The sequence below is a fragment of the Ciconia boyciana genome, chromosome 7 (assembly GCF_034638445.1).
Source record: "Ciconia boyciana chromosome 7, ASM3463844v1, whole genome shotgun sequence".
NCBI lineage: Eukaryota > Metazoa > Chordata > Aves > Ciconiiformes > Ciconiidae > Ciconia > Ciconia boyciana.
The window spans coordinates 56764352-56777963 of NC_132940.1; the positions used below are offsets into that span (position 1 = coordinate 56764352).

The window sequence follows — 13612 nt, forward strand, 5'->3', positions numbered from 1 at the left end:
TCCAGCAGCTCGCAGAGCTGGCATCTGTCATGTGGGGGGGGTAATATATGAGTTAGCATCCTTCTCCTGTGGTCATAAGTGACAGGGAAGGAGAGCAGCTGCATGCTTTAGCTCTCCTCTCTCCGCTGCAGCACAAGGAGGAGAAGCGGCGTGCTGTGGGGCATCTCACACGGGGAGAGGGAATGGCTCGGCATGCTCTTGCAATGACCCAGGGGACATGCAGAGTGCCTCTCTGCCAGATAATTGTGTTGGCTGAAGCCCAGGGTAAGGGGTTGGGAGGAGGGAGCGTGCCCTGAGTGGCAAGGGTGTCTTCCGCCGAGGTTTTCCTCCTTTGCTCCTGCCGTTACCTGTGAAACCCGTGCCAAGGAGCCAAAGCCGTAGCGGTGCATGGGTCAGCTTAGAGGTGAGATCCAGTGGGGAGATGCTGCTCTGCCAGGCCTCCTCGCTCCAGTGCCACTCCGAAATCACCTCCCGAGGACTGGGGACCGCTTCCCCCACCGGCGCTGCCTGCTCTTTCTGCCCCGGTTTGTGCCCATGTGGCTGGGCTGGCTCCGGGTTCGGCGCGGCTGTGACAGTGGGTTTTGCGGTGCATGTGAAGGTGGGGGCTCCCCTCTGCGTGCTCTATAAAAAGAGCCGTGGCAGCACAACCCTATCTATAGCACAGCGAGGGAGCTGCCTGCACAAGGCAGGGCAGGGATTAGCCCCAAATCTGATGGTTTTCTCTGGTCCCACTTGGGAATACGGGACTGGCAGTGGCGGCTGAGGGATTCCCAGGGCACCCCAGGCTGGGCTCACCAGCAAGATCTCCCTGCCAGCAGACGTGTCGTGGCTTTGCTGGGGTTTCCTGATCATCTGCACCCTCCCTGTGGTGGCTTGTTGTCACACTCGTCACCCAAAGGCTGGGGTCTCCTCAAATGCCCCCTCTTTCCTGCTCTTTGGGGCTGGGATTTCACTGCAGCACATGGAGGCTGACAGGGATGGTCCTGGTGAGACCTCAGGGTGTCTGGGTTTGGGGTGGATGCTCAGCATCTGCCTGCGCCCAGTTCTCTTGCAGCAGTCTCAGGGCAGCTGAGACCTCTCCTAGTGAAGCTGATTGTGACGCTTGTGGCCCACGGTATTTGTAGTGGAGAGTTCAGCTGGCTGATGGGGCATTGCGTTTTGCCCTGTGCTTTTGTTCAGGGGGGGCACAGGGGGCGGCTGCGTGTCCCAGGCAGCCAAACCCTGTGTTTGTGGGTGCCGCAGCATCACCCTGGGGTCTCACCAGCACCCGAGTTTGGCTGGACATCTCCGCACTGTGTGTGCAGAGCAGCCCACGGTGGTGGACCCTGCTTTTGGCCGGTGCCTGTCACCCTCTGGGGGTGCTGGCCGTCCCCTGAGACCCCCAGCACCACTCGTGAGAGCATCCTCCAGCCCTTCCCGGGGCGGCGGTACCAGGGAGCGTGTCTCTTTAATGAGGCTGGGCTTGGAGCAGCTCTGCTGCTGGCACAGGGAGCGAGGGATGGATCGAGGGCGGTGAAGGAGCCAGTGCCAGAGAGGGAGCCTGCAGCAGGGAGAGGCGGGGAAGGACCGCTCATCCCCCCTGGGTACTGCAGGCCCCTGAGCCGGAGGGGCAGGGAAACCCACCCCCAGGGCAGAGGTCTCTGCGGAGGGCAGGGAACTGGTGGGTGCTGAGCCGAGCCTGCAGCCCCTGTGTCATCCTCCTCCTCCAGGTAAGTGCCGGGGGGGGGGGGAGTCTGGGACCACGGTGGCCCAGTATCCTGCGATTCCTGGGTGCCCCAGGGTTGCTTTTTGCTGTTTGCTTTTTGCAGGGTTGCTGCCTTTCGGGGCAGCCCCGGGTCACAGGAAGGGCGAGAGGTGGAAGATGAGGGAGCAGGGCCACAAAAGTGCTGAAATCACTGTCTGGCAGGGACCCGACAGGGCTGGCTTTAATAACTGCTGGGAACATGCCCCAGGGTATCAGCAACTGGTCCCTGGCTGATGCCACAAAGGTCCCGTTGCCGGAGGCGCAGTGGGAACCTTTTGCAGGGCTGTCCTGCCAGGACGTGCCTGTGTCAGGGGGGATCCAGGGGGGCTGGGACATTTTTTTGGGGTGTGCCTGTGTTAGGGTGCATTGAGGGCAAGTAACTCCTGTTCCTTGGCACAGGGCTGGGGTTTTCCAGGGGTTTTAGCAGCTCTGGGGAGGCGAGAGCAGCAGCACAGGTCCTGGACGTGGTGGTTCCGGATGCGGTGTGTGTGCCGGGGTGTGTGTGCATGCATGCACGCGTTTGTGTGTGTGTGCAGCGGGCTCTGCTCTCTGTCGACTTCCCAGCAGACCAAGCAGCAGTGCCAGCCAGGGGACAGCACCACAGGCTGGAGGCTTGGGCTGGGGACAGCCCAGCTGAGCGTGGTGCCCCGCATCCCTTCACCCCTTCACCTGCAGCTGCTGGGGAAATCCTTTTCCCTTCTGCCCCTCTTTGGGCAAGAAAGAGGGCAAGAAAGCAGTGTGCCCCATGGGCACTGGGCAGCAGCACCATAACCTCCTGCCTCCGTGGCCTCCTCCCTGCTCCAGGAGTCAGGACGGATCCTGCTCTCCTGCTCTTGTGCCCCATCCCAGCAGAGCAACGCAGGGATGTCCTGCAGGGAGGGGAGGCGAGGGAAGCCGGGGGGGTAATGCTGGCGAGCAGGAGGGGCAGCAATGCCCTGCTCCAGGTGCTGCTGCAGAGGCTTGGGCTCCTCTCCTTCCATCCTTCTCTTGTACTGGCCTGTGCCTCTGTCACCAGTGGAAATTTCCATTGGGTTTGCCTGTGCCGGGGCTGGCCTCACCCTTCCTTGGGACCACGCTGCACCCCGGTGCGGGTGGCTGTCGCTGCAGCAGGTGAAACTCTGACAACTTTGCAGGCAGCTAAGGAGGGTCCACTGGGCTCAGGCGCCTGGCTTGCGGCAGCTGCCTTGCTGGAAAAAATCAACCTGCCCACAGGCGAGAAGAGAAACGTTAAGTTTTTCTGACCTAGAGAAGAGTTAGCTGTTTCTTGCCTTCGCCGAGGGCTTTCTGCCACCGGCACGGCCAGCTGCCCCCAGCCCCGCTCCTGCTGCGACCCCCTCCGTATCAGGGATGCTGCTGGTTAAACCAGCTCCTGTGGGGACGGAGGAAGAGGAGGGGGCTGTGAAGGCACTGGTGACCATGCTGGGGATGGGGAGGGGGCCGGGGACCTGTTGGTGATGCTGTGCTGGTACCTGTGGACAGTTTGCCGCCCCAGGGGAAGAGGATGAAGAGGCCAGGGCAAGGACCATCGAGTCTGGTTTTATTCATTACCACAAGGCTTAAAGCAGCCAGCACGAAGTGCGGCAGGGCCAGATGGGCCCTGTTTACTTTGTGAGGGTAAATGTAAAGAGAAGTGATAAAAAGCAGTCAGGATGGCTTCTCCGGTAAGTCCCTGGTAAACAAGCCAGCGGTGCCCCAGCCAGCGGGCGGCACGGCAAATAGCAGGCACGTTGCTGAGCATTAAGCCAGGTGCCTTGGGAACAAATGGAAGGGCTTTGGGGTGAAGTCTGTCTTTAATGTCTTGATGCGGTTGGGCTGGGGGAGTCCCAGTCCCCGGAGCCCGGCTGGGTGCTGTGGTCAGGGCAGGACCCAGCTGATGATGTTCCCAGTGGTGGCACAGCCAGCATGGAGGAAAACTGGGCTGTGCATTGGCCCTGTACTGTCTTGTGTGCTGGGATAGCAATTTGGGGGGCTCAGCAGGGCGTGCAGCATCCTGCACATGGGGTGAAGGACTGGAGATGGCGGGGGGTGGTTGGGTGGCCAGGACCTGCCAGCATAACCCTGTGATGCCAAGTGAGCAGATAAACAGCTCCCCTCTGGCATAATGGACTTATTTTTCCTGGGATGCAGCCACGTTGCTAATGCACTTCTGTGCTTCTCGGGGGCTCCCTGCCTTGTGCCAGCTGTGGGCTCGGTCCTGGTGCTGCCTCCGAGGATGTAGCCCTGCTCCGCTTTCAAGGATGCTCTGAGAGAGGCACCCCAAGCCTCCTGTTACTGATGCTCGTACAAGCCGTTCCCGGGACGAAGGCCACCGGATTGGGGGGACCAGATGGTTCACTTGTACCTGGCCTTGTCCTCGCCCCGGGCACGTTGCACGCTGAAGCGCCGGCACACGGTGTGACGTGGAGCCCTCGCTGCTGTTGGGTAGCAGTCGCTTGGGGCAGGCAGGGGATACGGTGTGGAGGTGCAGACCCATGCCTGGAGCGGGATCCATGCATGCTATCCACGGAGAGGCAGGGCTAAGGCTGACCCGAATATTTTACGTGAATATGCGATGGCACGGGGTAAGGCAATGTTAGAGAGATTACTTGGCTCCAGGCAATTGTTTGGGATGCTGCTCCCAGGTGGTTTTCTCAAGGGGAAGAGAGGTGTGTAGTGGGTTGGTGCCTTGGCTGGAAGGCATCCCCAGCCACCTCTCTTCCCAGGACCGCTGCCCAAGGGTGGGATGCCGCACGCGTCCATCTCTGGGCAGAGCGTCACTCACCCAGAGGCAGAGAGCATCGCCCCCCGAGCTGGGCTCCCCCCTGCAGTGCCTTCCCCTCTGTGCCGCTCTTCAGTGCAGTGCTGACCTTGTTGTTAATTATTAAACCCCCAGCAAACACTGCTCGCTGTTTTGCCCTAGTTACACTGTGGGCTTCTCGCCCTTCTTTTTATTTTTTTTTAAACAAATTACCCTGGTAACCTCTGTGTGTGGATGGAGACGGGAGCAGCAGATGCTCCTCTCCCAGCCAGCGTGGGAGATGGTCTGGGGAGGCTCTGGAGCCACCGAGCTGCTGTGGGGTGGCCGTGAGATAGGCTGTGTGTGGCTGGCTGTTGTCCATCGTGTCTAGGAGTCCCTGCTTGTCTGCCAGGACTCAGGGCTTGCATGTAACTGCTGCTGCCCACCAGAAGCCGTTTTGCTGCCCAGCAGCCAGGTGTATTTACCCGTGGGGTGGAACAGCTCTCTGTGGGCTTCTGTGGCTCCAGACCCAGTTTCCAGGTGGGCTGGGGTCTGAGCAGAGACCTGGGTCCGGGTCCACGTGTTTTGCGGATGCTGCAGAGCACCATCCCTGGGACGGGGAGGGCTGGGGACCTGCTCCCCCCTTGCAGGCTGGGCAGATGGAAGCAGCTTGTGTGCACAAACCCCTTCCTCGCAGACCCCGTCCCCAAGCACCCAGCGCCTGCCTCCCCTCTGCCCGCAGCTGCCTGCCGAGGGACCATGCCGGGCCTGTATGCCCTCTCCTCATGGGAGGCTCTGCCCCTGAAGAGCTCCAGGGTGAAGGCTTGTGCCAACGGGTACTCCCTGAGCATCACCGCTCACCTCGTGTACACCAACCCCCATGAGGAGCCCGTGGAAGGTAAGGGGGAGCTATCAGGGCTGGCAGGGACCCGGGCTGCCTGCACAGCCTCCTAAAAACACCCATGCTGGAGAGCACCCTGTCTCCAGCCCACCTGTGTCCTGGACCCCAAACCTTGCTCAGTTTGGGGAGCGAAGGTGGAGGTCAGCGGTGGTGGGGGCACCGCCGACACCCAGCATCGCCCTGTGGGCAAGAGGAGAGTGAGGGCAGGCAAAAACATTCCCAATGCTGAGGAAGAGGGGGATTTCATCCTCCCTGCCCTCCTCCGGGCTAGCGAGGCTCTGGGTCCTTCCTGCCTCTCGTGCATTTACATCGCCCCGCTCTTAGCGGTGCTGCCATGGGCTGGCCAGCACCGCAGCGGGGTCGGTGCCGGGATCTGCCTCGGCGCTCTCTCCCGCCTGCAGGCATCTTCATCTACCCACTGGAGGAGTCGGAGGTGGTGGCTGGCTTTGAGGCAGCTGTGGGCAGCCGACGGGTGACTTTCCAGGTCCAGAACCGGCACCGGGCGCAGGACTGCTGCCTCCAGTGCGGCCCCAGCCCCGGCCGGCCACGCCGCTGTGCCGGCGGTAAGTGCCATGGCATGGGCGATCCTGTTGGGCCCTCCCCAGGGAGGGCTCCTCATCCTCACTGCTGCTTTTCCATGAGGACGGCTGCTGCTCCCTGTGCTAGGGCAGCCCCAGCCCCTTTCCCCTCCGTCCGCCTCTCCTGGGTCTTTACCCTTTGCATGGCCTCTGTTGTCCCCTTTGAGTGTAATTAGTGCAATTAACACTTCCCCTTCCCCAACCTCGTTGACCCCCTTGTGTCCCTCCCCTGCCCAGGCCACCTCGTCCTGGATGAAGACACAGAGCGCTCCACCTTCGTCATCGTCACGGGTGCGCTGTGCCCGGCGGAGAGTCTGGCCGTCACCCTGAGCACGGTGCAGGAGCTGGCCACGCTGCCAGACGGGGCCCTGCGCCTCCTCCTCCCCCCCGTCCTCATGCCCCGGGTCCCCGCCGTCCCTGAGAGCGAGCCGGCAAGCTTGTGTGACGACAGGTTGGCCCTATGGTGATTTTCATGGCTTCCTCAGTCTCCGCCATCCCGGGGGGGGGGATGCCGATGCTGGGCAAGCAGGGAGGGGGGCGGAAGCCATCACTGCCTCTCCCCTCGCAGCCCCACCAGCTGTTTCGGGGGGCCGGCTGCCCGGAGCCAGCCGTCCCCCACGACACCTGCGGAGAGCGTGGATGTCTTTCGGGGACGACCCTGCAACCCCTTTCCTTATGAGTTTGCCTTTGAGCTGCTGGTGAAAGGCCCCTGCTTGCTGGCAGGTAGGGGGGCAGCTCGAGCTGTGTCGGTTGATTGGGTAAAACCTCCCGAAATATGGGTGACAACCCCCAGGATGGCATTCCCCTGGTCCCTCTGTGCTTCTAGGGGAACACAAGCCCCCTTCCCGGGCAGCCTCTTGCACTCCCTACCCACAAAGAAGCCCTTTCCGCATCCCGCCCCCGGAGCTCGGGGCTGGGACCCCCCAAAGTCACCCCACGTGTGGCTTTGGGCAGCTCTGGGTCAGCAGCTCCCTTCCCCGGGGAGACGTGATGGACGGGGGAGAGGACGGGTAAGGAGGGGAAGCGGGGCAGTGGGGATGCGCTCCTGGCCGCTGGCCCAGTTAATCCCATTAGAGCTGGCAGAGAGCAGCCATTGCCGCAGTGCCGGGTTCAGCACAGGCACGGAGCCCAGCGGGTGGGGGGCTGAGGCGGGGGGCACGAGGGGCTGCCCCACTGTCTCCTCCTCCCTGCAGGGCTGGAGAGCCCGTCCCATGCCCTGCGAGCCGATGCCGACCCCTGGGCCAGCTCTGCCACCACCACCTGCGTCACCCTGGCCGAGCCCCACCGCTATGACAGGGACCTCGAGATCATCCTCTACCCCTGCGGTGAGGGGGGACGGTGCCCTTGGCGGGTTTGGGGGAGATGGGGCATCACCCCAAAAGCATCCAGAGCATCCCCCGCTCCCCTGTGGCGCGGGGCGGCTCCGAACCCCCCTGTGCCCCCCAGAACCCCACTGCCCCCACCTGGTGATGGAGAACGGCACCATGACGTACCCCGAGTACGAGGCCCACGTCCGGAGCCGCCGGGATTACGTGCGGATTGCCAGGAAGGATGGCAGCGGCGAGAGACAGGTGACGGGGCATGGCCGCCGCCAGCCCGGCAGGGAGGAGGAGGGTGAAGGGGGCAGGCAGTGGGAGGGGGGCGAGGAAGAAGACCTCGGCACAGGCCGGGGGGTGCGAGAAAGCCCCCGGCCCGCCTGGCTCGCAGGTGGCTTTCGTGCAGAAGCGTTTCCACAAAGACATCTTCCCCAACCCTGTGCTGATGCTGAACTTCTGCCCGGCGGCGGAGGGCATCCCTGGGGACCTGCAGAGCGTCACCCGCGAGGTCCTCTTCCTCGTCGACCGCAGCAGCACCATGAGCAGCCCCAACCTTGACAAGGTCAAGGTGAGGCATGGCCGTGGGTGCCGTGGGACTGGGGATGCTCTGCAGGTGGCCGGTCCTTAGCAGCCCTCCCTGGTCCCTGCTGTCACCCCAGGAGGCTTTGCTGGTGGCCCTGAAGAGCCTCCCGTCGGGGACGCTGCTCAACATCGCCGGCTTTGGTGCCGATGTCAAGCCGCTCTTCCCGTCCAGCCGCCTCTGCAGCAACGTGAGTGCTGCCGGGCAAAGCCCCCCCCCCAGCCCCTCTGCGTCCCCCCTCCCAGCTCCCTGGTGCGGGGTCAGGGCTGGCGAGCCGGGGGACCGCTGCGAGGCCGGCTCTCCCTGCGGGCAGGAGACGCTGCGGTACGCCTGTGAGCATCTCGGCGGGCTGCGAGCAGACGCGGGTGGCACCAACCTGCTGGCGGCCCTGGGCTGGGCGCTGGCGCAGCCCCTCCACCACGGCTACCCCCGCCAGCTCTTCCTCTTCACCGACGCGGCGGCAGGCAACGCGGGCAGGATCCTCCGGCTGGTGCGCAGGCAAGCCAGCACCGTCAGGTACGGCACCGGCACCGCGGCAGAGTCACGGTGCTCTCCATGTCCCCTGGGTTGTTCCCACTGATTTCTCCTTCTGCGGCCCCAAATCACACCCCTACCCATCCCTGCTGCAGGGCTCGCCGCCGGGCTGCCCAGCCCCTGGCACCGGCCTGGCCGTGGCTTCTCATCGCCTGGCTGTCTCCTGCAGGTGCTTCAGCTTCGGCATGGGCCTGCGGGCGTGCCGGCAGCTGCTGAAGGGCATGGCCAAGGTGAGCCGGGGCCGTGCTGAGTTCCTGAGCCCGGCCGAGAGGCTGCAGCCCAAGGTAACGCCCGGGCAGGGATGGGGGGTGGCGGGGGGCACTGCGGTGTCTGACACTACCTCCTCTCCCCGCCCCAGCTGATCAAGTCCCTGAAGAAGGCGATCGAGCCGGCTGTCAGCGACATCACCATCGACTGGTACGTCCCCGACAGCATGGAGGCTCTGCTCTCGCCCACAGAGCTCCCGACCCTCTACCCCGGCGACCGCCTCGTCAGCTACTGCGTCCTCTACAGCATCGCCCGCTTCCGTGACAGGCACCCACCAGTATGACCAGCACCGCCCAGGCATGGGGAGGACAGCATGTTCCTGGTGCCGCTGGCTTCTCCCCGTGCCGGGGGGCTGATGGCAGTGCCTTCTCTCTGCCAGGGCCGGGAAGGGGCTCGCCAGGGCTCCCGGGGCTCAGCCTTCCCCTCCCAGGAGGAGGTGCCCAGTACCAGGGAGAGCCGCCAGCTGCCCCGGAGCACCCCAGGATCCGGGGATGCCTCCCTGGAGCTCTCTGCCGGGGGCACAGAGGTGTCAGAGAGAAGTGAGTGGGGCCAGGGCTGGGGCTGGGGACAGGCATGGGAGCTGTGGGCTGATGGGGTGTGCGCTCGCCGGGCAGGTGCGGATCCCATTTCGGGGGGAGACATCTGGAAGCGGATTTACCAGCCCTCCTACATCCAGGAGCAGTACGTCCTGACGCACTGCTCCGTCAGCACCGACCGCAGCCAGGGACTGCTCTCCCACAGTTCCACCAGCAGCGAGTCCACCGGCTCCCGTGATGTGGCTCTTGAGGGCGGCTCCTCGGCCCCCGGTGCCGATGCTACCTCCCAGCAGGGCCAGAAGAGCCTGTCCCTTTGTGAGTCCTCCACCAAATCCGCCCCGCTGCCCTCTGCCCCGGCTGGCACCAAGGTGAGGATGCCAACAGGGTGCAAGGGCTCGTGCATGTGGGGGTTGCTCCCGGCTTAGCTGCGGTCTGGCTGCCCCATTGTGCCTGGACGCGTGGCCGCCAGGCTGAAAACCGCAGCGTTGCAGCCTGGATTTTAAGGAAGGATCAGCTGTGGGTGCCCCGAGGAGGATGCTCGAGTGGTTTTGTCCTACTGGAATGGGAGAGCTGAGGACCAAAAAGCTGGTCCCCCAGCTCCCCGGGCTGGTAGTCAGCTGGGTGGCTAACAAACCCCCTAGCCAGCTCAGATCCTTGTTGATGCTCCAGAAATTAAGTGAAACTAGCTGGGCTGGCATCAGGTAACAAACCTGACAAGCTGGAGGGAAGGGGGTGGGCTGGCTGACCTCCTGCCCGGCTCCTTCAGCCCTCGGCCAACACCGCCCAACACTTCATTAGCGATGGGCCGTGTCCCTGCTGCTTCGTACCTGGGTTTAAAACCCAGCCAGGTCCCTGGGATGGGGAGAGGCAGCTTGCCTGGTGACGATGGCCCCGAGGCCGGGTGAGGCTGGTTGTCACCCGCCTCTGGGACATGCTCCTTCCTGGTGGCAGGGGTTAGGTAACCCGCTCCCGCTGCACAATAGCACAGCTGGTGGCCTTTGCTGCCGAAATGTCAAGCGTAAGTGATTTCCCTGCAGTGTAAACGATCCTCCCCGGGCTCCCGGCTGCCAGGGTGAGAGTGGCATGGCCGTAGCTTTTAGGTGAAGCATCTCAGTGCGGGAACATCACTCTGTGCTGGGGGCTACATCCCGCCGTAGCATCATCCAGCCTGAGCAACTGAGCTAGGCCCCCCGCCCCGCACACGCAAAAATCCCCGCCAACTCCTCCTGCCTCGTCGTCAGCCTGAGTCAGCCCCCAGGGATGTTTGCAAACGCCTGTCTCCGTGCCGTCGGTCCTTCCCACCTGCGTGAGGAGCCTGGCGAGCATTGCCCGCTGCCCTGGGAGGCTGCCGGGTGCCAGCCTGCAGAGCGGTGGGGCTGGGCGTCAGCCAGCGGCTCCAGCCAACAGCCGGCCGGGGCTGCAGGTGCCCATCACGGCTTGGCGCAGTCCGGCTCTGTGCCGGTGCCTGTGCCAGGCTCACCGTCAGCCTCCCCCCTCTGCAGGTGACGGTGGCCCTGAGCACAGAGGAGCTGGCACGGCAGAAGAAGGCGCTGGCACGTGCCGCCCTGGCCGGCCGCAGCTTTTCCTCACCGCATGGGGAGCTGGATGCCCACCGGCTCTGCCGGGCCCTGGAGAAGGTGTCGCAGAAGAGGAACCAGTCCCTGGAGGGGCGGCTGGACGAACTGGGACCCCGGGCACGGCGGCTGCAGCCCAGCATGGTGGAGTCAAGTGTGTGCTGGCTCTGGGGTATGATGGTGGCGGGGACGGAGCCGGGTGCCCCTGCCTTGCTGAGCCCACGTCTTGCCATTGCCCAGATAACCTCCTCTCGCCCACCCACCTGGACTGGGACATGCTGGTGGAGCCCTCCTACCTCTTCAGCGCCTCACCGGCGCCCGAGCCAGGGGAGCCCAGCCTGGGCGATGCCGGCCTGCCCCTGCGCTGCCAGGTGGTGATCCACGCGCTGCGAGCCGGCAAGCCGGTGTCCTGGGAAGTGACGGCCTCGCTGGAGTCGCTGCTGCAGCCCCGGGAGGGGCCGGGCAGGGAGGACCCCCCGCGGTGGGCAGGCAAGGCCTGGGACAAGCCGCTGCACCGCTTGGCAGCACGCTCCGTCATCCGGGACAACGAGAACGCGGCACAACGCGAAGCCGAGCTGGAGCAGGGTGGGTGCCCGTGCGTGTCCCCCCCACCCCGTCGCAGCCCCGGCATCCCTCCACCTCTAACCGCCTCGCTCCGGGCAGGTTTTGCCCGCCGGTTTCGCCTGAAAGCCGTGCAAACCAGCAAAGCCTGCAACGTGCCTTCTCTCTACACCCGCCTGGTGCCCGTGGACAGTGCCATGCAGGCAGCCCTGCCCACAGCCCCCGAGGTGTGGGGCACAGGTATGGCTGGGGGGGGCTAGTGTGCTGGGGAGGGGGCACAAGGGGATGGAGGGCTGAGGTGACACCATCCCTTGCAGCCGGCTCGGCCAGCCGGCCACGAGCTGCTGCGGCAGGGAGCTGGCACCACAGGAGCTCCTCAGCAGGTCTGGGCCAGCAGCGGGATGCAGAGGAGCAGGATGAGGCCCCCGTCGCTGCAGGTAACAATCCGAGCCCTTACCTCGGCTTATGCTCCCCAGGAACCTGCCTGAGCACCGCGGTCCCTGGGGATCCTCAGCTCGCAGCTGCATGGGGCTGGTCCCAGCTGGAGCACTGTGGGTGCCCGGGAAGAGGCATTGGTCTCTGCCCCACAGTGGGGGGGGATGTAGCAGCCCCTGGCAGCAGCTCCAGGCCATGGGGGTCCTGGGAGCCCAGGGGTCCTCAGGGCTTTGCTCTTTTGCAGAGCGAGACGAGACCCCCGGGTCTCCGGCCAGCATCTCCTCCCCTACCTATGGCTGGGAAAAGCAGAACTGCTCAAACGGTGCGTCCGGGGTGGAGGGGGCCAAGGGCTGGATGCTGGGGGATGAGGGGGTGCCCCTGGCACCCTGTTGCTGGCAGCTGAGAGCTGGAGCAGCTGCAGTGCCCACGCCAGCCCGGGGCACGTGGGCTGAACCGCCCTCGCAGGTGCTGGGGAGCAGGGTGCACCTCTGGGTGCATCACGGCCCCCCATGCTCAGCTCTCCCCGCTTGCAGGGCCTCCAACCAGCCCCTCCACCACCTCCATGGGCTCCCAGAAATCCACGGAGAGCATCGCTGGCTCCAGGTGAGGCTGCAGGGTGGGGGGATGCAAGGGCCCAAAAAATGGCACGTTGTGGGGAGAAGGGGACAGGGCCACTTCTTGGGTGCTGCAGCTCCAATGTCCCCTGCCAGCTTCTGCGGCATAAGGGGGGGTTTGGTGCTCCAGCCCCTTCCCTGCAGCAGGCTGGGGTCCAGCTGCCCTTTGGGAATTGCCCCCTCCTGTGAACTTGCCTGTTTGCCCCACAGGTTTGGCCTGAGCAGGCGCAGGGGGCCCAGCCTGGTGCTGCGCCCGCAGTGCCTCAGCCCGGAAAGCGAGCACTCCAGCAACCACGCCAGCCATGACTACCTGCCGCTGGTAAGGACCCCGACCCCATCCCCATCCCACCCGGCGGGGCCCAGCAGGCACCTTCCCTGTTGGGTGCCTGCTCAGCCCTGCTGTGTCCCTGAATGGCCCTGGGGGCCTTTGCTGGCTTTGGGGGGGGGAGTGGGTGGATTGGGCAGTCCCTGTGCCCCAGGAATGCTCCTGCAGCCTCCAGCACTGGGTGCTGGGGACCACAGTGGGTCTGTGCCCCTGCCCGGACCCCCCAGTCACCTGCCCCCCCATTGCAGGTGCAGCTGCAGCAAGCCCGGGGGCCGTTCCAGCTCACCGAGAGCTTCTCCGAAGTGGTGCAGATCCCCCTGGACCGCCTGCGCCGAGCCTCCCCCTACGCCTCCCACCGAGCCAGCCTCAGCCCCGTGTCCCCAGGGGCCAGAAGCAGCCCCGAGGCAGGGCCCGGCGGTGAGGAGGGCGAGGAGCCCGCTGCAGCCCCACAGCCCGGCTCGCCCCCGTCCCGGAGCACTTGCTCTGAGGTGCCCAGTGCAGCTGTGTGGGCGCAGGCAGACAGCGGGCACGGCTCCGAGTCCGACACCGGCCCCTACTCGGCTGCCCCCTCCGAAGCCAGCGTGAGCTGGCAGGACATGGGGCCGGAGGACCTGGAGAGTGCCAGCTGGGCCACGGCGGTGGCCTTGGCCTGGCTGGAGCATCGCTGCGCCGGCTTCTTCGAGGAGTGGGAGCTGGTGGCGGCCAAGGCGGACGCGTGGCTGCAGGCACAGCGGCTGCCCGAGGGGGTGGACGTGGGCTGCCTCAAAGGGGCAGCCAGGCACTTGTTCCTGCTGCTGCGTCACTGGGATGAGAACATCAAGCTGAACATGCTGTGCTACAACCCCAACAATGTCTGACGGCCGCCGGAGGGGCCAATAAAGACGCCTGGCTCCGTGTCTCTGTTACGGGCAGGGAGCCGTTGGCCCCATTC

The 13612-nt window shown here is 64.9% G+C and overlaps 1 protein-coding gene across 1 annotated transcript; it reads left to right on the forward strand.

Moving 5' to 3' along the window:
* The first annotated feature begins 5219 nt into the window (after window positions 1-5219).
* VWA5B2 (von Willebrand factor A domain containing 5B2) lies at window positions 5220-13538 on the forward strand. Its single transcript, XM_072867572.1, has 21 exons — window positions 5220-5358; window positions 5763-5924; window positions 6177-6402; window positions 6508-6662; window positions 7133-7264; window positions 7386-7510; window positions 7647-7823; window positions 7915-8025; window positions 8149-8351; window positions 8539-8653; window positions 8728-8913; window positions 9016-9175; window positions 9251-9540; window positions 10675-10900; window positions 10987-11331; window positions 11410-11547; window positions 11625-11744; window positions 11987-12064; window positions 12276-12345; window positions 12567-12675; window positions 12930-13538. The coding sequence occupies exons 1-21, from the start codon at window positions 5220-5222 to the stop codon at window positions 13536-13538; spliced, it is 3876 nt and encodes a 1291-aa protein (XP_072723673.1).
* Window positions 13539-13612: the final 74 nt, after the last annotated feature.

Bases quoted from the DNA above. Each gene is read 5' to 3' on its own strand.
- VWA5B2 (XM_072867572.1), top strand. From the start codon at position 5,220: ATGCCGGGCCTGTATGCCCTCTCCTCATGGGAGGCTCTGCCCCTGAAG. The intron at 7,265-7,385 runs GTGAGGGGGGAC...TGTGCCCCCCAG, and splicing joins GATCATCCTCTACCCCTGCG to AACCCCACTGCCCCCACCTG. The intron at 8,026-8,148 runs GTGAGTGCTGCC...CCCTGCGGGCAG, and splicing joins CCAGCCGCCTCTGCAGCAAC to GAGACGCTGCGGTACGCCTG.